Source organism: Triticum aestivum, chromosome 7B (assembly GCF_018294505.1).
Source record: "Triticum aestivum cultivar Chinese Spring chromosome 7B, IWGSC CS RefSeq v2.1, whole genome shotgun sequence".
NCBI lineage: Eukaryota > Viridiplantae > Streptophyta > Magnoliopsida > Poales > Poaceae > Triticum > Triticum aestivum.
In genome coordinates this window covers 129839645-129865673 of record NC_057813.1, presented here as the reverse complement: position 1 = coordinate 129865673, position 26029 = coordinate 129839645, and the positions used below count along the sequence as shown (strand labels likewise).

The 26029-nt window shown below is 45.0% G+C and overlaps 2 protein-coding genes across 3 annotated transcripts; one reads left to right on the top strand and one right to left on the bottom strand.

The window, feature by feature from the left end:
* The first annotated feature begins 12755 nt into the window (after positions 1-12755).
* LOC123156239 (THO complex subunit 4D) lies at positions 12756-17159 on the top strand. 2 transcript variants are annotated; one of them, XM_044574386.1, is made up of 7 exons: positions 12756-13054; positions 13752-14038; positions 14572-14715; positions 14813-14881; positions 15725-15918; positions 16047-16103; positions 16696-17159. In XM_044574386.1, exons 2-7 carry the CDS (start codon positions 13787-13789, stop codon positions 16883-16885), a joined length of 906 nt encoding a protein of 301 aa, XP_044430321.1. In that variant the 5' UTR covers positions 12756-13054; positions 13752-13786; the 3' UTR covers positions 16886-17159. The 2 variants fall into 2 exon arrangements, with proteins under 2 accessions (XP_044430321.1, XP_044430322.1); XM_044574387.1 differs by lacking the exon at positions 16047-16103.
* A 775-nt stretch (positions 17160-17934) lies between these two features.
* On the bottom strand, positions 17935-25184 carry LOC123157151 (condensin complex subunit 3). The gene is made up of 12 exons (XM_044575395.1): positions 24721-25184; positions 24102-24305; positions 23870-24015; positions 23489-23754; positions 23102-23187; positions 20993-21140; positions 20259-20698; positions 19600-20114; positions 19465-19525; positions 19100-19372; positions 18656-18917; positions 17935-18565 (listed from the first exon to the last, which is right to left on the bottom strand). Exons 1-12 carry the CDS (start codon positions 25102-25104, stop codon positions 18183-18185), a joined length of 3168 nt encoding a protein of 1055 aa, XP_044431330.1. The 5' UTR covers positions 25105-25184; the 3' UTR covers positions 17935-18182.
* Positions 25185-26029: the final 845 nt, after the last annotated feature.

Sequence of the window (26029 nt, the reverse complement as noted above, 5' to 3'; positions counted from 1 at the left end):
AAATATTCTCCTCCACGATCTGATTGTAAGAACTTTATTTTTCGATCATGTTGATTCTCTACTTCATTCTGAAATTCCTTGAACTTTTCAAAGGTCTCAGACTTGTGTTTCATCAAGTAGACATACCCATATCTACTTAAGTCATCAGTGAGAGTGAGAACATAACGATATCCTCCGCGAGCCTCAATGCTCATTGGACCACACACATCAGTATGTATGATTTCCAATAAGTTGGTTGCTCGCTCCATTGTTCCGAGAACAGAGTCTTGGTCATTTTGCCCATGAGGCATGGTTCGCATGTGTCAAATGATTCATAATCGAGAGACTATAAAAGTCCATCGGCATGGAGCTTCTTCATGCGCTTGACACCAATGTGACCAAGGCGGCAGTGCCACAAGTATGTGGGACTATCATTATCAACTTTAGATCTTTTGGTATTCACACTATGAATATGTGTAACATTACGTTCGAGATTCATTAAGAATAAACCATTGACCATCGGGGCATGACCATAAAACATATCTCTCATATAAATAGAATAACCGTTATTCTCGGATTTAAATGAGTAGCCATCTCGCATTAAACGAGATCCAGATACAATGTTCATGCTCAAACTTGGCACTAAATAACAATTATTGAGGTTTAAAACTAATTCCGTAGGTAAATGTAGAGGTAGCGTGCCGACGGCGATCACATCGACCTTGGAACCATTCCCGACGCGCATCGTCACCTCGTCCTTCGCCGGTCTCCGCTTATTCCGCAGCTCCTGCTGTGAGTTACAAATGTGAGCAACGACACCGGTATCAAATACCTAGGAGTTACTACGAGTACTGGTAAGGTACACATCAATTACATGTATATCAAATATACCTTTAGTGTTGCCGGCCTTCTTGTCCGCTAAGTATTTGGGGCAGTTCCGCTTCCAGTGACCCTTCCCTTTGCAATAAAAGCACTCAGTCTCAGGCTTGGGTCCATTCTTTGACTTCTTCCCGGCAACTGGCTTACCGGGCGCGGCAACATCTTTGCCGTCCTTCTTGAAGTTCTTCTTACCCTTGCCCTTCTTGAACTTGGTGGTTTTATTGACCATCAACACTTGATGTTCTTTCTTGATTTCTACCTCTGCTGACTTCAGCATTGAAAATACTTCAGGAATAGTTTTCACCATCCCCTGCATATTGTAGTTCATCACAAAGCTCTTGTAGCTCGGTGGGAGCGACTGAAGGATTCTGTCAATGACCGCCTCGTCCGGGAGGTTAATGTCCAGCTGGGACAGGCGGTTGTGCAACCCAGACATTTTGAGTATGTGCTCACTGACAGAACTGTTTTCCTCCATCTTACAACTATAGAACTTGTCATAGACCTCATATCTCCCGACCCGGGCATGAGCTTGGAAAACCATTTTCAGCTCCTCGAACATCTCATATGCTCCATGTTGCTCAAAACGCTTTTGGAGCCCCGGTTCTAAGCTGTAAAGCATGCCGCACTGAACGAGGGAGTAATCATCAGCACGTGACTGCCAAGCGTTCATAACGTCTTGGTTCTCTGGGATGGTGCTTCACCTAGCGGTCCTTCTAGGACATATGCTTTCTTGGCAGCTATGAGGATGATCCTCAGGTTCCGGACCCAGTCCGTATAGTTGCTGCCTTCATCTTTCAGCTTGGTTTTCTCTAGGAACGCGTTGAAGTTCATGTTGACATGAGCGTTGGCCATTTGATCTACAAGACATATTTTGCAAAGATTTTAGACTAAGTTCATGATAATTAAGTTCATCTAATCAAATTATTTAATGAACTCCCACTCAGATTTGACATCCCTCTAGTCATCTAAGAGTTACATGATCCGAGTCGACTAGGCCGTGTCCGATCATCACGTGAGACGGACTAGTCATCATCGGTGAACATCTCCATGTTGATCGTATCTTCCATACGACTCATGTTCGACCTTTCGGTCTCTGTGTTCCGAGGCCATGTCTGTACATGCTAGGCTCGTCAAGTTAACCCTAAGTGTTTTTGCATGTGTAAAACTGTCTTACACCCATTGTATGTGAACGTAAGAATCTATCACACCCGATCATCACGTGGTGCTTCGAAATGACGAACTTTAGCAACGGCGCACAGTTAGGGGGAACACTTTCTTGAAATTATTATGAGGGGTCATCTTATTTACTACCGTCGTTCTAAGTAAACAAGATGCATAAACATAATAAACATCACATGCAATTATATAGTAGTGACATGATATGGCCAATATCATATAGCTCCTTTGATCTTCATCTTCGGGGCTCCATGATCATCTTCGTCACCGGCATGACACCATGATCTCCATCATCGTGTCTCCATGAAGTTGCTCACTAACTATTACTTCTACTACTATGGCTAACGGTTTAGCAATAAAGTAAAGTAATTACATGGCATTAAATCATTGACACGCGGGTCATACAATAATTAAGACAACTCCTATGGCTCCTGCCGGTTGTCATACTCATCGACATGCAAGTCATGATTCCTATTACAAGAACATGATCTCATACATCACAATATATCATTCATCATTCATCACAACTTTTGGTCATATCACATCACATAGCAATTGCTGCAAAAACAAGTTAGACGTCCTCTAATTGTTGTTGCATCTTTTACGTGGCTGCAATTGGGTTCTAGCAAGAACGTTTTCTTACCTACGAATAACCACAACGTGATTTTTTCAACTTCTATTTACCCTTCATAAGGACCATTTTCATCGAATCCGCTCCAACTAAAGTGGGAGAGACAGACACCCGCTAGCCACCTTATGCAACTAGTGCATGTCAGTCGGTGGAACCTGTCTCATGTAAGCGTACGTGTAAGGTCGGTCCGGGTCGCTTCATCCCACAATACCGCTGAAGCAAAATAAGACTAGTAGTGGCAAGCAAGTTGACAAGATCTACGCCCACAATAGATTTGTGTTCTACTCGTGCAATAGAGAACTACGCATAGACCTAGCTCATGATGCCACTGTTGGGGAACGTTGCATAAAATAAAATTTTCTACGTTCACCAAGATCAATCTATGAGTTCATCTAGCAACTAGAGAGAGGAATGCATCTACATACCCTTGTAGATCGCGTGCGGAAGCGTTCAAGAGAACGGGGTTGAGGGAGTCGTTCTCGTCGTGATCCAAATCACCGGAGATCCTAGCACCGAACGGATGGCACCTCCGCGTTCAACACACGTACGGTCAGCTTGACGTCTCCTCCTTCTTGATCCATCAAGGGGGAAGGAGAGGTTGATGAATATCCAGCAGCACGACGGCGTGGTGATGGATGCAGTAGGGTTCCGGCAGGGCTTCGCCAAGCGACTACGGGAGGAGGAGGTGTAGCAGGGGAGAGGCAGGCGCCAAGACTTCAGGGTGCGGCTGCCCTCCCTCCCCCCCCCTTTATATAGGCCCCCTGGGGGGGCGGCCCTGGAGATGGGATCTCCCAAGGGGGGCGGCGGCCAGGGGGGTAGAGTGCCCCCCAAGGCAAGTGGAGGCGCCCCCCACCCTAGGGTTTCCAACCCTAGGCGCAGGGGGCCCAAGGGGGGCGCACCAGCCCACTAGGGGCTGCTTCCCCTCCCACTTCAGCCCACGGGGTCCTCCGGGATAGGTGGCCCCACCCGGTGGACCCCCGGGACCCTTCCGGTGGTCCCGGTACAATATCGGTGACCCCCAAAACTCTCCCGATGGCCGAACTGCACTTCCTATATATAATTCTTTACCTCCAGACCATTCCGGAACTCCTCGTGACGTCCGGGATCTCATCCGGGACTCCGAACAACTTTTGGTTTGCTGCATACTCATATTCATACAACCCTAGCGTCACCGAACCTTAAGTGTGTAGACCCTACGGGTTCGGGAGACATGCAGACATGACCGAGACGGCTCTCCGGTCAATAACCAACAGCGGGATCTGGATACCCATGTTGGCTCCCACATACTCCTCGATGATCTCATTGGATGAACCACGATGTCGAGTATTTAAGCAACCCCGTATACAATTCCCTTTGTCAATCGGTACTTTACTTGCCCGAGATTCGATCGTCGGTATCCCAATACCTCGTTCAATCTCGTTACCGGCAAGTCACTTTACTCGTGTCGCAATGCATCATCCCATGACCAGACACTTGGTCACTTTGAGCTCATTATGATGATGCATTACCGAGTGGGCCCAGAGATACCTCTCTATCATACGGAGTGACAAATCCCAGTCTCGATCCGTGTCAACCCAACAGACACTTTCGGAGATACCTGTAGTGCACCTTTATAGTCACCCAATTACGTTGTGACGTTTGGTACGCCCAAAGCACTCCTACGGTATCCGGGAGTTACACGATCTCATGGTCTAAGGAAAAGATACTTGACATTGGAAAAGCTCTAGCAAACGAACTACACGATCTTTGTGTTATGCTTAAGATTGGGTCTTGTCCATCACATCATTCTCCTAATGATGTGATCCCGTTATCAATGACATCCAATGTCCATAGTCAAGAAACCATGACTATCTGTTGATCAACGAGCTAGTCAACTAGAGGCTCACTAGGGACATGTTGTGATCTAAGTATTCACACGTGTATTACAATTTCCGGATAATACAATTATAGCATGAATGAAAGACAATTATCATGAACAAGGAATATAATAATAATCCTTTTATTATTGCCTCTAGGGCATATTTCCAAAAACTAGCTCATTCCATTGTTCCGGAGAACGGAGTTTTAGTCATCTTGCCCATAAGGCACGGTTCGCAAGCATCAAATGATTCATAATCAAGTGATTCCAAAGTCCATCTTTATGGAGTTTCTTCATGTGATTTACACCGATATGACCCAAACGGCAGTGCCACAAATATGTTGCACTATCATTATCAACTTTGCATATTTTGGCATCAATATTATGAATATGTGTATCACTACGATCAAGATTCAATAAACCATCAACATCGGGTGTATGACCATAAAAGGATTTATTCATGTAAACAGAATAACAATTTAGTCTCTGTCTTAAATGAATAATCGTATTACAATAAACATGATCTAATCATATTTGTGCTCAACGCAAACACCAAATAACATTTATTTAGGTTCAACACTAATCTTGAAAGTATAGGTAGTGTGCAATGATGATCATATCAATCTTGGAACCACTTCCAACACACATCGTCACTTCACCCTCAACTAGTCTCTGTTTATTTTGTAACTCCTGTTTCGAGTTACTAATCTTAGCAACCAAACAAGTATCAAATACCCAGGGGCTACTATAAACACTGGTAAGGTACTCATCAACAACCTGTATATCAAATATACCCTTGTTCACTTTGCCATCCTTCTTATCCACCAAATATTCAGGGCATTTCCGCTTCTAGTGACCATTTCCTTTGCAGTAGAAGCACTCGGTTTCAGACTTTGGTCCAGCTTTGGGTTTCTTCACGGGAGTGACAACTTGCTTCCCATTCTACTTGAAGTTCCCTTTCTTTCCCTTTGCCCTTTTCTTGAAACTAGTGGTCTTGTCAATCATCAACACTTTGATGCTCTTTCTTGATTTCTACCTTCGTCGATTTCAGCATCATGAAGAGCTCGGGAATCGTTTTCGTCATCCCTTGCATACTATAGTTCATCATGAAGTTCCAGTAACTTCACGATGGTGACTAGAGAATTCTGTCAATCACTATCTTATCTGGAAGATTAACTCCCACTTGATTCAAGCAATTGTAGTACCCAGACAATCTGAGCACATGCTCACTGCTTGAGCTATTCTCCTCTATCTTTTAGCTATAGAACTTGTTGGAGACTTCATATCTCTCAACTCGGGTATTTGCTTGAAATATTAAATTCAACTCCTGGAACATCTCATATGGTCCATGACGTTCAAAACATCTTTGAAGTCCTGATTCTAAGCCGTAAAGCATGGTGCACTAAACTATCACGTAGTCATCATAATAAGCTAGCCAAACATTCATAACGTGTGCATCTGCTCCTGTAATAGGTCTATCACCTAGCAGTGCATCAAGGACATAATTCTTCTGTGCAGCAATGAGGATACACCTCAGATCACGGACCCGGTCCTCATCATTGCTACTATCATCTTTCAACTTAGTTTTCTCTAGGAACATATACAAACATAGGGAAGCTATAACGCGAGCTATTGATCAACAACATAATTTGCAAAATACTATCAGGACTAAGTTCATGATAAATTAAAGTTCAATTAATCATATTACTTAAGAAATCCCACATAGACACCCCTCTAGTCATCTAAATGATCACGTGATCCAAATCAGCTAAACCATGTCCGATCATCACGTGAGATGGAGTAGCTTTCAATGGTGAACATCACTATGTTGATCATATCTACTATATGATTCACGCTCGACCTTTCGGTCTCCAGTGTTCCGAGGCCATATCTGCATATGCTAGGCTCATCAAGTTTAACCCCAGTATTTTGCGTGTGCAAAATTGACTTGCACCCGTTGTATGTGAACATAGAGCCTATCGCACCCGATCATCACATGGTGTCTCAGCATGAAGAACTGTAGCAACAGTGCATACTCAGGGAGAACACTTATACCTTGAAATTTAGTAAGGGGTCATCTTATAATGCTACCAACGTTCTAAGCAAAATAAGATGCATAAAGGATAAACATCACATGCAATCAAAATATGTGACATGATATGGCCATCATCATCTTGTGCTCATGATCTCCATCACCAAAGCATCGTCATGATCTCCAACATCACCGGCGCTACACCTTTATCTCCATCGTAGCATCGTTGTCATCTCGCCAACTATTGTTACTATGACTATTGCTGCCGCTTAGTGATAAAGTAAAACAATTACATGTCGATTGCATTGCATACAATAAAGCGACAACCATATGGCTCCTGCCAGTTGCCAGTAACTTTGTTACAAAACATGATCATCTCATACAACAATTTATATCACATCATGCTTGACCATATCACATCACAGCAAGCCCTGCAAAAACAAGTTAGACGTCCTCTACTTTGTTGTTGCAAGTTTTATATGGCTGCTACGGGCTTCTAGCAAGAACCGTTCTTACCTACGCATCAAAACCACAATGATTTTTCATCAAGTGTGCTATTTTAACCTTCAACAAGGACCGGGCGTAGCCACACTCGATTCAACTAAAGTTGGAGAAACAAACACTCACCAGCCACCTATGTGCAAAGCACGTCGGTAGAACCAGTCTCGCATAAGCGTACACATAATGTCGGTCTAAGCCACTTCATCTAACAATACCGTCGAATCAAAGTATGACATGCTAGTAAATAGTGTGACTATTATCGGCCACAACTCTTTGTGTTCTACTCGTGCATATAACATCTACGCATAGACCTGGTTCTGATACCACTGTTGGGGAACGTGGTAATTTCAGAAAAAATCCTATGATCACGCAAGATCTATCTATGTGATGCATAGCAACGAGAGGGGAGAGTGTGTCCACGTACCCTCGTAGATTGAAAGCGGAAAAGTTTAGTTAACGCGGTTGATGTAGTCGAACGTCTTCGTGATCCAACCGATCCAAGCACCAAACGTACGGCACCTCCGCGTTCAGCACATGTTCAGCTCGGAGACGTCCCTCGTACTCTTGATCCAGTTGAGGCTGAGGGAGAGTTTCGTCAGCACGATGGCATGGTGACGGTGATGATGAAGTTATCGGTGCAGGGCTTCGCCTAAGCACTACGACGATATGACCGAGGTGTGTAACTGTGGAGGGGGACACCGCACACGGCTAAAACAATTGTCAACTTCTGTGTCCTAGGGTGCCCCCCTACCCCCGTATATAAAGGAGCAAGGGAGGAGGCCGGCCGGCCCCTGTAGGGCACGCCCCAAGTAGGATTCCTACTAGGAATCCTATTCCTAGTAGGTTTCCAACTTGGGGAAGGGAGGGGGAAGGACGGAGAAGGAGAGAGGGAAGGCAAGCCCCCCCCCTTCCTTGTCATATTCGGACTCAGGGGAAGGAGGCGCGCGGCCTGCCCTGGCCAGCCCCTCTCTCTCTCCACTAGGGCCCATCGAGGCCCATTAGTTCCCCGGGGGGTTCCGGTAACCCTCCGGCACTCCGGTTTTATCCGAAACTTCTCCGGAACACTTCTGGTGTCCGAATATAGTCGTCCAATATATCAATCATTATGTCTCGACCATTTCTAGACTCCTCGTCATGTCCGTGATCACATCCGGGACTCCGAACAATCTTCGGTACAACATATCACATAAACTCATAATACCAATCGTCATCAAATGTTAAGCGTGCGGACCCTACGGGTTCGAGAACTATATAGACATGACCGGGACACGTCTCTGGTCAATAACCAACAGCGGAACCTGGATGCTCATATTGGTTTCTACATATTCTATGAAGATCTTTATCGGTTAAACTGCATAACAATATACGTTGTTCCCTTTGTCATCGGTATGTTACTTGCCCGAGACTTGATCGTCGGTATCTCAATACCTAGTTCAATCTCGTTAATGGCAAGTCTCTTTACTCGTTCTGTAATACTTCATCCCGTGACTAACTCATTAGTTATAATGCTTGCAAGGCTTATATTGATGAGTATTACCGAGAGGGCCCAGAGATACCTCTTCGAAACACGGAGTGACAAATCCTAATATCGATCTATGCCAACTCAACAAACACCTTCGGAGACACCTGTAGAGCACCTTTATAATTACCCTTTTACGTTATGACGTTTGGTAGCACACAAAGTGTTCCTCCGGTATTCGGGAGTTGCATAATCTCATGGTCTGAGGAACTTGTATAAGTCATGAAGAAAGCAGTAGCAATGAAACTAACACGATCATAATGCTAAGCTAACGGATGGGTCATGTCCATCACATCATTCTCCTAATGATGTGATCTCGTTCATAAAATGACAACACATGTCTATGGTTAGGAAACATAACCATCTTTGATTAACGAGCTAGTCAAGTAGAGGCATACCAGGGACTATAGGTTTTGTCTATGTATTCACACATGTACTAACTTTCCGGTTAATACAATTCTAGCATGAATAATAAACATTTATCATGAATTAAGGAAATAAATAATAGCTTTATTATTGCCTCTAGGGCATATTTCCTTCACACCAGCCCCTACAAGGCCCATGCGCATGGGGGAGGGGAAACCCTAAGGGGGAGGGCCTCCACTTGACTTGGAGGGCACTCCTCTTCCCTTGGCTGCCGCCCCTGCCTTGGGAAGGGGGCTAGGGCTGCCATGCCCCTCCCTCACCCCTATATATAGTGGGGAGGCGCAGGGGGTAGCCAACCCTTCCGTGCTTGCCCCGTCTCCCTCCCGTTACTCCTCCTCCATGTCCGTCTGTGCTTGGCGAAGCCCTGCCAGAGTTCCGCTACCACCACCACCACCACGCCGCCGTGTTGGTTCAGATCTCATCTACCTCCTCTCCCTCCCTTGCTGGATCAAGAAGGAGAGGACGACGTCGATCCATATGTGTTAAACTCAGAGGTGTCACACATGCGGTACTTGTATCGGATTGGATCGCGACGCGAGTATGACTACGCCAACCACGATCTCTAGATCGTTAATGCTTTCGGTCTACGAGGGTACATAGAGACTACTCCCCTCTCGTTGCTATACATCTCCTAGATTAGATCTTGGGTGTTTCGTAGGATTTTTTATTTTCATGCTTCGTTCCCCATCATCCAATGCATGCAATTCAGTGATCCGAGCATACCTAAAAACCCTCTTTACTCTCCAATGGCCATGAGCCTTGTTGTGCCTATGGGAGTTGCGTCTCTCAAGTACACCCGTCCAAGCATCTTCACAACTGCAATAGTAATTTTCCCATTGCTTTGAGGCATGTACTTTCAGACATCCAGAGCTACTTGTCCCATGAATATGCGGTCGTGCCATAGGCAAGCATCCTAATTGTAGTTGTGCGCTTTTGGAAACAAGAGAACCCAATGGTTCCAGCGACATCCTTTTTCAATATGAAGTAATTATCATAGACCGGAATAGCATGGTAGTTGTGATGGGACACTTGTCGCCGCATCCAAAATCGAGTCAGAAATAGGGCTCAAATACTGCTTCAGGGGCAAAGTAGACGTTGACCAGCGTGAGAGGCCCTCATGCCCTATTTCGATTCAACAAGCAATGTCCCTTTATTGATCCCTTATAGTTGAGAACACGCTCCTCAGCACATATCGTTGCAAGGATCAAGATGGACCTAGAGTGGGTGAATAGGTACAATTATATATGGATCTAGATGCACCTAGACATGGGAATTAGGCTTGCGAGAGTATGGTTCCATTAGATAGGGGATGAAGCATGAGCTCAAAACTTCACTCAAGTCATGTTAGTTGGGTTTTGAGTGCATTCTAACCCCCACCCCGGTGCTAAATATGGGGTTGCACCACTCGTTTTGTGTGCACTAAGAAATAGAGGTAGTGGAAAGCATGAAGAATCTATTACAACAACAACTTTATGGAGGGAGGGGTGTATGCCAATTCTATGAGTTCTTCTAACCTCAAAATCACATATTAGACGAGAGGAAAATCGCTCAGAGCATAGTAAGTAGTTTATTGGTTGTTTAGGGTAACAAGAGGTTTACTCGTAGTAAGGTAAAGATGAGACTCGTTAACTTTTTATGAGTTTTTGTCTAGAGAAATCATTTTTTAGAAAGTGTTCCAAATCGGCCGACCGATCTCGACCGAGAAGTCACGCACACCATGTGCATTTGTGGGCCCCCATGCAGACTGTCTCATCGCAGCCTACACGCCTAACACACCACCCTTCCCCCTCCTTATCCATAGAGGAAGCCTCTCAAGCCACTTATTTGTCTTTTCTCCTATGCACCGACTCTCTCATCTCCTCTATATTCTCTCTCACGTGTCTTCTACCTCGCTCAAATCCATGGACCTCCTTCCTCCTTCGTTGCAGCAAGGCCCGTCAAGGCAGCGAGGGTTGTCGCCTACCTCCACAATCCCACTCGCGTGGTTCTCCTCCTCGTGCATGCCGCCTAACCCCTCTCACACTCTTTGTTTGTGGGCTCGATCATGTGGTGCAAGGAGAAGAGAGAGAAAGGTTGTGTGGATCTCCATCCCCGTGCACGCCGCCTAACCTGTCTCCCACTATATATTTGTGGGCTCAGTTATGTGTCGCAAGGAGGGGAGATAAGGTGTGTGTCGTGGAATTGTCACGACAGATGTCCTAGTGTGAGGACTTAGTCGTGAGGCCAACACATCTATGTGGTAGCTTGAAGGGGTTGGTCGAAATCGAGAGATGCGAGACGGATCAACACACAAGACAAGGATTTAGACAGCTTCGGGCCCCGAGAAACATCATCCGGTAATAGCCCTACATATTGTTTGTGGCTAGGTCTCATTATCATCATGAGGGAGTCGCCGTAAACCGGCTCTCCTCTAGTTGTGTCTAGCCCTAGAGATTGTTTCTTCTTGCCCGTCCCTCTTGGGGTGCCCTGCCCCTCCTTATATATGTTGAAGGGGCGGTTTACATGATTAGTCCTAGTTGGATTAGGATTGCTCTATTACAAGTGGAGTCCTAGTCTTGCTTCCTTTGTAGGAGAATATTCATTGTGCTTTCCTCATAAACTGGCCCACCATTAACATAAACCAGCCTTCTGGGCCTTGAGTCTTATCATCTGTCTGTCCCGCCCGCCGGGTTACTAGTGAGCGGCCAATCTCCGGGCGGCTTACAAATGAAACGCCAAGTATCAGCCGGGTCTCTGGTGAGTTGCCAAGTCCGGCCGGGTTACGCCGCGGGGTATATCCCCGACAGTGTGCATGGATCTCCATCCCCGTGCATGTGGTCTGACCCCTCTCCCACTCTTTGTTATTGGCTCGATCATGTGCTAGAAGAAGGGGAGAAAGGTGCATGTGGATCCCCATCCCCATTCACGTCACTTAACCCCTTTCCCACTCTCTATTTTGTGGGCTTGATGATGTGTTGCAAGGAGGGGAGAGAAGGTGCACGTGGATCTCCATCATTGTGCACACCGCCTAAGCCCTCCCACACTCTTTGTTTGTGTGGTCGATCATGTGTTGCGATGAGGGGAGAGAAGGTGCGTGTGGATGTGCTTGACGACTAGCGCTACTAGCCGCCAAGAGCTGATGTGACCAATCGCCAGTGGTGCTAGAAGCGACCTGGCGATTCTACGACCTCTTATCGACGATGTTGCAAGGGGCTGATGGAAACAACCATGTTCGACTGGTGGCGTCAAATGCTGCAACCGAAGGTCGTAGGTGCGGTGATCGACAATGTTATGTGCTGCAAATGACATCACTAGGCGTGACGAGCGTCCAATATTGTGACCTGCCAGGCGTTTGGTTTTTTTAGTGAAAAAAGTTCGTCAAAACCTATCAACATGAGATCTAGTTTTGGAAGATCTCGACACGAGGAATTCAATGGCGAAAACGGTTCAAGATTTGGACGCATGTTTTAAAAGTAAAATATTTTGAATAAATGAATCTACAAAAAAAAGGAAAACTCTCAGCTTGCAACAAGCGGCACACATGCTCATGCTCGCTCAGCTAGTGATTTCGTATTCTATTTGGCTCTCTTTTTTTAGTAGAGCAGAGCGGTGTGAGACAGGCCCGCTAAGGACTTGCGGTCGTCAACGGGCTTTGCTAACTTTAACATTACAGGCCGCGGGAACTAGCAGCGTTGAACTCCTATTGGGGCCCGGCCAGCACACAAGGCGGTTTAGCCCACCGACTGGCGCCAGTTATCTCCCTCCCTCTCTCTGGCAGCAAATAAAAGCAGAACCCAATCCCCTGGGACCCGCACCCAAGTCGTCTTCCTCTTCCACCCCTAGAAAGAAGTCGTCTCTCTCCTCCCAACTCCGCATCCGCCCTCGCCTCGAGCCTCCATCGGCAAACCTCGCCCAGACGCAGACCGACCACGACCGCGCCGCCGTCCAAGACCCAGAAGATCCGAGCCCCCCTCACCCTCCCTGCCAACGACGGGAGGCGGAGAATTCCCCGCCCCACAGATCCAGGATCTGCCCGCCGCCGGAGAACCCTAGAGGGTCCCCCCAGGCCCAGAGGTGACTTCCCTGCCCTTCTGGAACTACGCTAGCATTGGTGTCAGTACAAATATAGTAGTACTTCGTTGATTCAGTCACTAGCATGCGCAAAGCCCTAGCGCGGTGGGATCCCGTGGGTTCTTGGTAACCGAGGTGCATGTTTATGTTATCGTGAACGGGAGCCGGATTTATTTTCTTCCAGTTCGGTGCTGTTGGTGGGACCCCCGTTGGTGAGCCTGGGTAGCTTAGGCGCTATGGTGGTGACCATGGTGTAGGCTGCTGTGTTGTTAGTGGATGCAGAGATCTAGCCAGGCTGTCCTCATGAACCTGATGTGTTCTACAAATTAGCTTTTCTTGTACTACTTCACTTTCTATGTTACTAGTAAGGGCTACTTGCATTCGGATGCCTGGTGTGCCTGATAAGCTGATTGTTAGAGTCATCCTGAACGGCAACGAAAACTTCGAAAAGACTGAAGTTTATAAGCCTATTATTCATAGTGTATGTGTCGGACGAGCATGATAGTAGCGCAATAGGAAGTTTGAAGGAGTTGCTGCTTCTGGAGTACTGTTCCTTTTCCTAGTAGTATAGAAACCTGTGACCTTAATTTTGAGTTTTTTTTTCTATATCTGTGTGTGCATCTTTGTTACTCTGCTTGCTTACACCACATTACTACAATTGAGCAATACATAATATTAAACTTCTTTGTCCTTTTTGCAGGGCTTTCTCCCTATTGAATCCAAGTTTTCATTGTAATGGAGGCAGCTTTGAATATGTCACTCGATGATATGATTAAGAACAGAAGTGGGAGGGGAAGAGGAAGGGGAAGGGGACAAAGGGTTGGTCGAGGCCGAGGTGATGGCCAAAGGTCAGGCAGAGGTGATGGCCAAAGGCTAGGCCGTGGTTTAGGCCGTGGACGCGGTGCTGGAACCTTCCGTGGAAGGGGAGTGCCTTCCCAAAGGCCACTTGGTGTCAATACTCGCTCGTCATCGTATGCTATTGCCAAGGCAAGCACAAAACCATCGCTGTTTTTCTGTATACCCTCAAGAACCCAAATTACAATACATACTTGACAAGAAGCGGCTATGAACATAATAAATGGGACAGCTCAGACCTCAGGGCTCAGTTCAGACCATATCTTCCATACTTATGAACCGTGGAGCTTCAAAGAGGATCCGAGAGGTTTCTCAATTTGAAAATGCTCTGAGAACTGCCCCTTAGCTGCTGACAATTTTGTGGCGAGATATTTGTTGGTTTGTTCTGGTTAATGCTTCAAACTGAAAAATACATTGTCTCTTCTCATGGTCAGCATGCTGATGGGCTATGTATTAACCTGTTGGATACTTATTTCTCTGGATAAGGTCTTTGGTTCATACAGGGGCTATCAGCTAGCACCCATTTTATGCAATGGTGTATGGTTTTATAGTTTTGCTGATGCTAGTTGACTCGTCAAAAAAATACTGTGGATTGATGAGCTTTGGGGATTATGCTAACAATTTATCATCACAATCTGGGTGTGCATGCTGTGGAATATCATCAGTCATTCAACAAAACAAAGGATTTTGCATGGACACATGATCGGTTTGAGGATAGCATGGTGGCTGCTGGACTTCCTGGGATAGAAACTGGTACCAAGTTGTATGTGTCAAACTTGCACTACGGAGTGACAAAGGAAGATTTACAGGTAGCTGGATTGTTATATTATGCATGCTGGAATATCCGACAGCTTCAATCATATTGGACTTTCTCGACCTGATCTTATCTGCCGACAACTGTTTCAGGAACTTTTCTCTGAAATGGGTCATTTGAAGAACTGCATTGTTCATTATGACAATAATAGACACCCAACTGTAAGTCTCTTATGAATGCTTGTTTTTCTTCTGCAAGTTTTTACAATTAATCTTATGCTACGAGCAAGTGCCTTCTGCCCAAACATATGCCTGATCATTCATGATGAACATATCATGTGCATGGTTGTTTGTAGTGAATTTAGGATCTACCAACTATAAGCTAGAATTTTGCCCAGCACAGCCTGATAATATGACAGACACAATAAGTGCATGAAATGATAACCGGGTATCATTTTCTCCTGCAATATGTTTTGTATGTTTATTCATGTCAAACTTGATGTTGCTTGCCCAAAGCTGAATGTGGCTTTCATTTATTGCTAGTTTAGACCTTTGAACTTGTATATCCGCCAAGCTCTTCACTGCCTCAAAACATACATGACAGTATGACACACACAGAAGCTTCGTGTGAACAGCCTCTTTTTTTTATATAATTGTACTATCAATAGTCTCTCCACTTGTGGCCTGAAGGTCCTGTGGTTTGAAACTTTGAACCCAGCCTCCTTGCAGAATTATTATGCAAGGGTAAGGCTGTCTAGAAATTCCCTTCCTCAGACCCCATCTTGTTTGGGAGCTTTCAGCACTGGCCTGCGAGCATGTTTTTTTTACTCTCTTACTCCAATCTTAAGTAGTAGCATTATTTGTTTACCTCATTCATCTGTTTTGAATATTTATCTACCTTTACCTGCCAAACGTTAGTGAAAGTGCTGGTGCCTCTATTAAATTATGACAGGCCATAAAATAGAGCATATTCTGGTAGTCCTATTCTACAGCTTTGCTTGGAAAAAGTCATACTGCATGCCAGAATATTATATGGTCATATTTTTCATGGATATTATTGAGTAGGGTTCAGCTGAGGTGATATTCACTAGGAGGAGTGAAGCTGTCCAAGCATTGAAACGATATAATAATGTACGCCTTGATGGGAAAGAAATGAAGATCGAAATGATTGGAGCAAATTTGGGTTTGGCTGCTGCTCCTGCACCTCGTGTTAATGTTGTTTCAGGCGCAAGAGGAAGAGGACAGAGAGAAGTTGTGATGTATGGCTCTTCTTTGCAAGTGCATCTTTTAGTTAGAGATCCATGCTCATTAAATTTACCGATCACATTATAGTAGCTTGAAATTTCTGCCTTTCTGTTTCTGACTAGTGACTACATGATGTTTTCAGGTCCCGTCCAAATGGGTTTGGTCGAGGTGTGACTGACTCATCTAGTTTTCTTCCTGGGTAGGTTCTTAGGATTCAATATTTTCATAATTTCTTTTGCTGGATAAAAATACAAGTAGTGCAGCTTACCTCCTATGACCAGTACACAACCTTGACTCAAATGGCAATCGATGAAAGTTTGCCAACAGGTGGTTGCTATGACCCTTTTGTGTGCCTGTACAACATGTGAAATTTTGTTCCCTGGTGTCATGGGCTATGGTGGCAGCTTTTGTGTGTCTGCACATCTTTCTGAACCTTGTGTTAGTGCTAGATATTTCTAGATGTATCGATGAGCTTCATGCATGTCGTAGTTCATGGTAGGAGCTGGCAACTAATCATACATGGTGCAGTTCGAACTAAAAAGCTGATTGCCATATGATGTGCCTACAGTACATATTTGATTGTTTCATGTGCATAGCAGGGCCAAATGTTTTTCAGCCTGTGCACAGCAGAGCCAAATATTTTTTACTGTTGGTCGTGTGAGCTATTTTTCTTGCCTAAGGAGGCAAAGTTTCTGTATCATAGTTCTGTGAAAAGATAACATACATCATTATCTCTAATATAATTAATTATTACCTTTAACCTCGATTAACACATTGTGTTTTACCTCAAGGTGGAAGCGCAACAACGGTTTTGCTCAGAGAGGAGGATCGGTCCGTGGGCGTGGGCGTGGGCGTGGCCGTAGCAGCTTTGGTCGAGGTCGTGGACGTGGTGTCTACGTACGGAAGGGGTCGGTGAAATCAGCTGACCAATTGGACAAGGAGCTGGACACCTATCATTCTGGAGCAATGAATGTCGACTAAGATGCTGCATCTTATCACATTGAACCTGGAGCTTGGCCGGGGCTTTGAATTTGAGCTTGTTTTATGTGTGGTTTGCTGCGGAGTTGCCGTTGGTCATCTCCCAGTTGTGTGCACATGTGTTACATGTCGTTTACATCAAGCTTGAAAACCGTAGATTTGAACTGCAGTTCCTAGTTCTAGTCCAGCAGTAACATTGTAATTGGTGGTCAACAGCTTGAGCAACCATTTGTTTTCGGTGGCTGTTGCCTTTTAGTATGTTTTTTCTGATGATTTATTGATAATTTGATGATTAATGATACTATAATGGTAAGTAGACAAAAATTTGTTTGCTTCTGAAAGAAAAGGGAAATCCCACACTCGATCCAGCGTAGGGTTTGTATCGAGAGGAGTTTGTGAGACAACATTTATTCACTCCATTCACGTTTCCATAGCATAGCCTGACCTTCATGCTGGATTACTGCTCGCCGGCGACGCTGCCACTGCTCCGTCCCTCGACGCGCCGCCACTCGCTTCCACGCCTCCATCACCCAGACAGTGCTGCCACTCGCCTCTGTAACCCACACCGCGCCGCCACTTGCCTCCGCTACCCACACCACATGATTGAGGTATTGAGAAATGTAGGGTGGGTCCCATTTGTCATTGAGCATGCAGGAATTATTGGCAGTTAGGTATTGGCGATGGTCAGATGATGGCATGATGCCACCCAGAGCTAATTTTTGGAGGTGGGTTTTTGAGAGTTCGGAACCGAAATTACATAGATCAACTTTGATGCACATTTTGCTAGAAGGCAAAATTACAGTGCTAGAGCATTTGGAGGCGTGCAAAAGTTCATATGGACAGGAGGCCCGGAGCTGTTCGGAAGCAAATAATGTGGTAAAAGCTGACATGTTTATGGCCTATCGATGGGTTGGATGACTGCCCGTGGGCTTTTGGTTGAAATTTCTGAATGATTATAAGGTTGAGTAGTTCGTGTCAAACTTTATTATATTTCAGTGTAGACACCGAATTCAGATACCCAAATTAGAAAAACAAAAAAAATTGACAAACAATAGTGCAAAAGAGCAATATTCTTTCAAGTAGAGCTCTTTATACAATCTCATTGATCCTTGAATCGAAGCTACGTACGTCGATCAAAGCATAATCTGTCCAGCTTTGCAAGCTGAAGTGCACCTAAATGCATGATCTACTGGTTCAAAAGAAACAATACATAGTGGCAGTGTCACCCTGCATACCTCAAATAACAATTGCTGGGTTCTTCCGGTCAAGAACGCCAGCAGATACCTCAGCTCCCAAGAACTTAAGACGACTCCTCATCGGGGTCGTCGGAATCATCAGACGGATCCTCATCAGTTGTCAGTCCGGACATCTCGTCTTGTTCACTGTCAGAAGCAGCCTCGAGAGAAGGCTTCACATCAGACTTGAACTTGCTCAGGGCCGCAGTCTTGCTTGCTCTCTGAGCGCGTGCCGTGGTCATGCTGGGAGTGGCAGGGACCTGGCTCACCGATGTTACATCCAAGCTCTCTGCTTCCGCTTCAGCTTCACTGTCATCGCTAGATGATGCCGCCCGCCTTGCTCTTCTCCTGGCTGGAGGAGCCCGGACTGACCGAGGAGGTGCTGGCGTTGGTGGCACCACTGTATTGGCAGCGTCAAACTTGACGCCACCAGCCAATCCTAGTTGCTCTGAAACAATAAGACACCCAGGTTACAACGCAAATCGTCAGAAATGTGAACATCTGTTACTGCGTGTATGATGCGAGTTGTTGGACATACTGAATATGGCGTCGGCTTGATCTTGTGGCAGTTCCTCTTCCGGGGATTCATCTAGTGACTTGAGCCTTGATGCCATTTGAGCGAGCTCCTTCATAAGGTCCTTGTCAGAAGCCGCTGAAGCAGCCAATGTGTTCACCATTCCTCTCATGCACTTGATGGCCTTCTGTTCTGATTGCCGGAATCTTAGAAGCACAGCAACCTTGCACAAAGCCAATGCATATGCTTTCATAGGCGCGCTCTTCTTGTCTTGGCTATTTCCTACCTACAATACTCCAAGCATTTGATGTCAGCTCTCACACAAGAACCCTTGATAGATTTTATTCCCATAGAATTTGGTGCGATGTGCATGAGACAACAGGTGAAATGGATGATTAGTCCAGTGCATCACAAAGTTGTAACAGAATTAGAGAAGCAAGTGAGGGTTTAGAGAGCTCTTGACAGTACCTCCACTGCAATACGGATGGCAAGTCCTTCCTCACTGATGTCATAATTGACAATCAGACCTGGTGAACTGGAAAGGCTTTCAGGACTCATACACGCTTGCTCTGCTGTTTCCGTTGAAAACAATGGACTTTGTACCATTTGAACCATAAAACGGGCAGCCTGGACTGCCTGTTTACGCTTTTTCGAAACAACAGGTCCACTACCCCCAGCATTACCATGGATACCTGGCCACATGGCTCTCATGAGTGGTACAAATGCACTTGAGACACATCTCTATAAAAGGAAAGATTGTCAGTACTTTTAGTTCGAAATCCTTTTTTAAAAGAATATCCTGGAAAACATGAACAATATCTTTATCAACTTGCCTTGTGCTTCTCTGAAAGGGATGGATAATGGAGAAAGAAGACAGACAGACACTGTTTCAATCTGGATAAAGAAAGAAACGTCAGGGTGTGTGAGAAAGAACTGAAAAAAATAAGGGTGAAATATGAGTAATTGACCTTCCGAGTTCTTTTGATTCCTCCAGGAAATATAATCTTACAAGTTGAGCTAGTATAACAGGATGCAAGTCTGCGGATATGCTTGGATAGTTCTCACTCAAGAGAAGAATTTTTGCAAAACCTTCACCAAGAATGGTCGGGACATTATCATGGTTATCACCCTCTGGGCTGAACTCCCAGTCATCTTTATGAAATCCAGAAAACAGAATACTAAGAACCCCAACGTTTAGATCATCGTCATTCAAGTCAGAGATGTCCACAGGAGCAAACTGAGTCTTCTCATAGTTACCATCAGATGGTTCAGTTCCAATGGCTTGATCTAATTCTTGTGGACCATGCCAAGTCAGAAGGTCAATCAAGGCCTTGGATGCCATGGCACTAACCAAGTCAGGCCCATTGATGAATGATAAACGCAGCTGCTTCACCAACTCTGTACTTGGTTTATTCTCTAACAAGCCAAAAAGACAAAGGCATCTTAAAGCAGCCCTCTGTACGTCAACATGTTTCTGCTTTGCCTGCAAGATGTAAGATCAAGGGCAGCAAATTTAGAACCCATGCTCAATTGATGAACCTTAAGACCACATGCACTTAGTACCTAGAAAAGCTGCAAGATATTATAAAGCTATACACCTAGGGGACTGCATAACGATTAGACTTACTGCAGGAAGCAACAATGACTGAAGCACTTCAGACGGTCTGATTGCTGTGCCTTCCAGGCTTCGTAAGGTTGAAGTATTCTCTAGAAGAAGACCTGTCACCGCCAGACAGTGCATCCATTGCATGAAATCAGCAGTTCTCTCCCTGCATGGTCTAGCCAGTTCTTCAACGACAGTGGCAATCACCATTTCAAATTCACCAATAGAAGCATGAACCTTTTTAGCCAATTCTGAGACTGCTTTGGCCCACTGCAGGTCCCCTCCAAGACTGACACCATCACCAATGGCGATCTGGTTTCCATCTTCATCTACTTCATGTTCAAGTGGTCTATTCAGAAGCTCATGCAGAAATGAACTTGCAACTTTCCTGTTCATGCTATCGGAAAAGTCAAGCATTCCACCAAGCAATAATAGTTGCCGTGACGCGAAGTGATAATTTGGTCCTGAAATGGAATAAGCACGTAAATCAATTTTCACATGTGAGAAAATGCTCCATTTCTGTTGTCTTGAAGAAAAGCTAGCCAATTGTAACCATATTTGTAAAAACCAGACCGGACTGGCAGTTCAACTGGGAAAATGATAGGTATTTTCCAGGGAATAGCTTGAAAAATGATTGAATATTATTCTAAAAATAAATTTAATAATATATTTGAACCGCGGTTGGACCAGTTAAGCCGGTCTCTTGAAGATTCACTAACTGGCTGGTTCTGAAAAGTACAATCAGTATTCATGCTTACCAGCTGAAAGGTGTGCTTTTACCAAATCAACAAACTCGGCAACTGTGCTAGGAAGGACACCATCAAGAAGATCATTTTTATCCGACGCCTCAGAAGCATATACTGCTGCCTCGGTCCCCGTAGTTGTTGCAGCCTCCGAGCCTTTGACCTGAAGAATAATTACTGGGCCTTAATAATCTAGTAATCTTGTTCAGTGTTTCACTAACCCAAAAAACATTGGTGTTTATTTGAACTTGTATATTGATTCGAGGAACAAGCCAGTATCAGTAGAATAACCATGACCCTTTGCTGAATTCAGGCATTCCTTTAAATATTACAAGAAAGTATGTTTCCTAAAACTTGCTCAAAACTACGTCCAACAACAATATGGAAAGCTGGCACTTGCAAGCACCATTAGTCCTTTCATCACCTCCAAATAACAATAGTTCATGAGATATTACAACATGTAGGGAAACCTTGACATAAAATGAATGATGTTTGCACTGGACCATTTCTGTAACCAAGCCATATGCCCATATTAAACTAAAAGTGCCTATTTGATTCAAAGGAAATTCATACGAATTTTGGAGGATAGGGATCCTTAGAAGTTTTCCTATGTAGGTTGTTTGATTTGTAAGATTGTATCCTATAGGTTTTTTTCCTAATGATTCTGCTGCACTGCATTTCATAGGAAAATTTCTAGTAACTCAAACCTCTTGGAAATATCTCATATGGTGCAAAAAAAATAATCTTGCAGGACTCCATACATAGCAATAGCACACATTCGTTCAATTATTGCAATTCTTGAATCCTGATAATCAAAGAGGCCCTAAATGTGACTCCATCCAGTCACAAGTGTCATGGACATAGATCCATCTCCAACACATGGTTATACTATACCCATATTGTAGTATATTTACAAAACCCAGTGAAACTATAATATGATGAAGGGCAATATTTTTTATTTATCACCGTAAAAGATCACCAAGCTGGAATACTATCTATTGTGCCATATGGCAGGTAGACACTAGCCCCAGGCTCAAACTATCATCCTCGTATTAGACAGTATTTTCCAGTTTATAGCTTTGGTCATTTGGTGCAATCACAATGTATGAATTGGATGATACTGATAGTTGAGTCCTGTAGACACATGTCAGTGGCACTTGATGGTATTTTCCAACACCACTGATATTTGCAATGATACAAAGCAATGACTTAGTTCTCTATTATTGAAGTATTTCTGAGACAAAGCTAAATATATTTCTCTTTTCATATGTTCAATCCTGGAAGGATAGTTCTTTAATGTGCTAAACACATAACAGGGATATTTAGTTCACTACAGTAAGTTTGGCACGCGTAAACACCTAGCTGTGGCATACCACAAGTTACTGAGGGCATGTTTGGTTGCTTTTCATATTATTTACATATTTCAGTGCCACAAGTTTGCCAAATCAGTGTTTGTGGTGGCCAAATTGGCCATCACATCTGTGATAAAAATTGGCTACAAAATGAGTATATAAAGGTGAGGTACATGGTTGCAACTAAACCTTTGCCGAACTCTTTGCCCAAGATTTGGCTAAGTAAAACTAGAAACAAACCAAACACGCCCTAAGGTAGATAAGTATGCCACATTGGCACAATGGTTGTGTAAATGGTAGCCAGAATTAAGGAGGAAACAAGACTCTGGGCTAGAGCTGGTGCCTTAGGACTGAGAGTGCTACTGCACAGGCACTGGGATGTCCTCTATCAAGGCTTCTGAACCTTTCTCTGTGTATATGAACATCTCTAACTTTCTAATGAAATGAAACATGTTAAGCTTCATCCACTAGCCAACACAACCAAAAGTCCGAACTGATGGAAATGGCTAGGTGGATAAATTGCAAAAGCCAGGATTGGAACTCAAGACTATGGGCCCTGATACCATGTTAAGCTTCATGCACTAGCCAGCGCAACCAAAAGTCTGATCTGATGGAAAGGGCTAGGTAATCGACATATACACTTCAACAAAACGCAAGTGCTTTTGCATTTTACCACAAAAATAAACATGCAGCACTACCTTCTTGCAGGAGTGCCATAAACAATTGTTCAGTAATTGTGGTGCATAGCAAAGCTAAAACGACTGATGCTTACCTGAGCTTCAGCCTGCAAGTGCATGCACATGACTTTCCAGTAAAGAGCAACCTCAGCCTCCATGAGCTTGATACTGGAAACTTGTTCTGCACAAATATAGTGTAGATGGTGATATTAAACAGTAGCAGAAAGTTATGATGGGAAATGACAAACTTTATGAACCTGATAATTATATGCACGCTGTACTAGGAAGTCAATTTGACAATAGAAAAATACAGTTTAGCCGTTGGTTTGTCGCTTTCATTGTTTTGTTTCAGGTTTACTTATTTCATTCAAGTGCAACTGCAACCACATGATTCCTTCTCGGAAATTCAGTTTTCAGCATGATCATATTAAACTTCACAGAGATCTGCAACATAAAAGGCATGCGGTTTTGTTCAGATTTACCAGCATCCTCAGTATTTGCGGTAAAGTACTGCCTGATAGTTTGCCCATCTTGAACTCGCACAGAACCATCCTTCAGAAGCACCCCCATCACGGATTCTCCAACTAACTCATAAGTCTCGACATCAAGAAACCTGAGAAGGGCGATGACATCTCCACCACAATGCTTTACAAGCCACTCCTCCTTCAGCATCCTCAAGCATTCATTTTTCACAGATGTAGACCTATCTGAGAGGCCTCTGTGAAGGAGAGTTGTCCTCTGCTTGATGCTGAACCAAAAGAAAACCATCAATTCACTCACTTGGTGTTGGTAACCGGTTGTGCATTTCATATGCAGGCATTGGTCAACTGGCTTTTGTACTTCCAGTGGAAAGAATTGCTCACCTAAGACTTTGGAGGGGAAATTTAGTTGAAAGCACAGAATATGCTGCCTTCCGAACTGGTTCACTGGTATCAATCGTTGATTCAATGATTGACTCCAGTGTAGCACTTGATGGTGGAAGAGACAAAATAATTGTCTTTCGGACATCCTTCACAAATCAAACAAAGCCTCCATCAGATGTAATAACAAGGAATCTAAAATAAATATTAAGGGTACTGAGTTGATCTGACATACAGCGTTTTGTTCTTTTTCTAGGGTCTCAAGAAAAATATCGATGATGCCACCATCCTCTTCATCAATCGCAAAACGAGACAATGCACGAACAGCGAAAACTCGAATTGCAGGGATTTTATCCTGAACCCGAATCTTCATGGCATCAATCACTTCATCCCAAATCTCATCACTCACCTCGGCATCTTCCGGTAATTGCATAATAATCTATGAGAAGAACTGTCAATGTCAGAAAGTAAGTAATTTAGGTGAACGTGGTAGTCTTGACACTACCTGAACTAAGAATTGCTCAAATTACGTTCTTATTCACCGGCAAATTAAAACGCAGAAAGAAATGGATCAATTCACTGTAACCAAAGCTGTATGGGGGAAGCAGGTATCACAGGGTTTTTAACTTTTAACTAAGGTTTTATACTGGAACTAAATTGAGGTAACCAGATCGAACTTAGGTTCAGGCTAAGAGGTACAGAATGGAACACATCATTAACCACGTTTACAACAGCAAGTATAAAAGCTCCTCAAATACTCTGATGAGAACTGAAGTTAGGCAAAACGAAATCACGCATCTGGAGCAAAATGATTAAACGTGGAGGAAACTTGTCGCGACTTTTCCCCACCGCACCTCAGATATGATTTGGCAGGAGCGGAAGCGCGCGGGCCGGTGCGCCGCGGCGGAGGCGACGAGGAGGAAACGGAGGAAACCCTCGAGGAACCCGGTGCCGTCCGCGGCCACGGAGGCGGAGGAGGAGGCGAAGGCCGCCGCGAAGCGCGCGACGCGGTCGGAGGCGGGGGAGCGGCGGAGGACCTCGAAGAGCGGGGTGAGGGCGTGGCAGAAGGCCGGGAGGAAGCGGCCGCCGGACGCGGAGGAGGCGCGGAGCGCCGAGAGCTCCCGGAGCTTGCGCGGGTGCAAGGCGAGGGAGGCGCGGCACTCGTCGAGCACGCGCGCCGTCTCGCGCGCGAGGCGCCTCGTCTCGTCGGCGCCGGCGACGGGCGCGGCGGGCGACATGGTGCGGCCGGGGAGGGGAGGGTGGGGATGGGGGGGAGAGAGATTTTGAATTTGGGGAGAGGGAAGGCGAAATGCGGAGCGGATCCGGGGAGGAGGGGAGAGAGCGCGTGTTTTTGAGCTTCCTGTTTTTCGTGTGGAGATCGTCGTGGGCTGTTCTAAAAAGGAAGATTCTCGTGGGCTGAAACTTTAGAAGGCTGGCGGATGGCTAGCAGGCCCAAAATGGCCCGCGGCTCTGCTAGGCCCAATCAGCTCTAAAAAGGAAGAGAAATTATGAAAAACAAAAGCTCTAAAAAATAAGTGTTGCTCTCAAGTGTCACTGGCTGTGTCCTGCTCCGGCAGTACTTTCATGCGCAAGGGCTATGCCATTGCCACCAGGACAACCGATCAATCTACGTATGCGTACGTAGCACATCAACTCACCGTGGTGATATTATTTTTTTTAAAACGGAGGCAAAAGATTTGCCCCATATATTAAATAAGGAGAAGATAGAGTTGTTACACGAGCCAAACACATGGCATGACAATTATTCTCGTAATATAATGTCCCCTAGCTTTCTAGCACCCGCAGTGACCCAAAGCTTTGCCTCATCGAGGACCATTTGAAGAAGGATGGTCGGTGGAGCACTCTTGTGGCGGAAGACTCTGGCATTCCTCTTGTTCCAAACGGACCAGGAGACGAGCATAGTGAGAGAGGCCATTGCTCGTCTATTAGGATTCTGCAAGTTGGTTCGCTTCTCCCATCACTCCTTCACCGAGCGAGCAAGATGCCAAGTGGTGGTGTCCATGTGCACAAGTCCCAACTTGTCAATGAGCATCCTCCAAAGTCTAAGAGTGTAGCGGCACTTGAAGAAAAGATGGACGCCAGACTCTTGCTCCCTTTTGCAAAGTTGGCAAAGGCCGCAGTTGGGCCAGCCACGCCTGGCCA

What these genes read in the sequence shown, in the direction of transcription:
- LOC123156239 (XM_044574386.1), top strand. Translation starts at nt 13,787, where the DNA reads ATGGAGGCAGCTTTGAATATGTCACTCGATGATATGATTAAGAACAGA. An exon ending in ACAATAATAGACACCCAACT is followed by an intron (nt 14,882 to 15,724) that starts GTAAGTCTCTTA and finishes ATTATTGAGTAG; the next exon opens with GGTTCAGCTGAGGTGATATT. An exon ending in GGACAGAGAGAAGTTGTGAT is followed by an intron (nt 15,919 to 16,046) that starts GTATGGCTCTTC and finishes TGATGTTTTCAG; the next exon opens with GTCCCGTCCAAATGGGTTTG.
- LOC123157151 (XM_044575395.1), bottom strand. Translation starts at nt 25,104, where the DNA reads ATGTCGCCCGCCGCGCCCGTCGCCGGCGCCGACGAGACGAGGCGCCTC. An exon ending in CCTGCCAAATCATATCTGAG is followed by an intron (nt 24,306 to 24,720) that starts GTGCGGTGGGGA and finishes TTCTTCTCATAG; the next exon opens with ATTATTATGCAATTACCGGA. An exon ending in AGTCATTGTTGCTTCCTGCA is followed by an intron (nt 20,115 to 20,258) that starts GTAAGTCTAATC and finishes TACATCTTGCAG; the next exon opens with GCAAAGCAGAAACATGTTGA.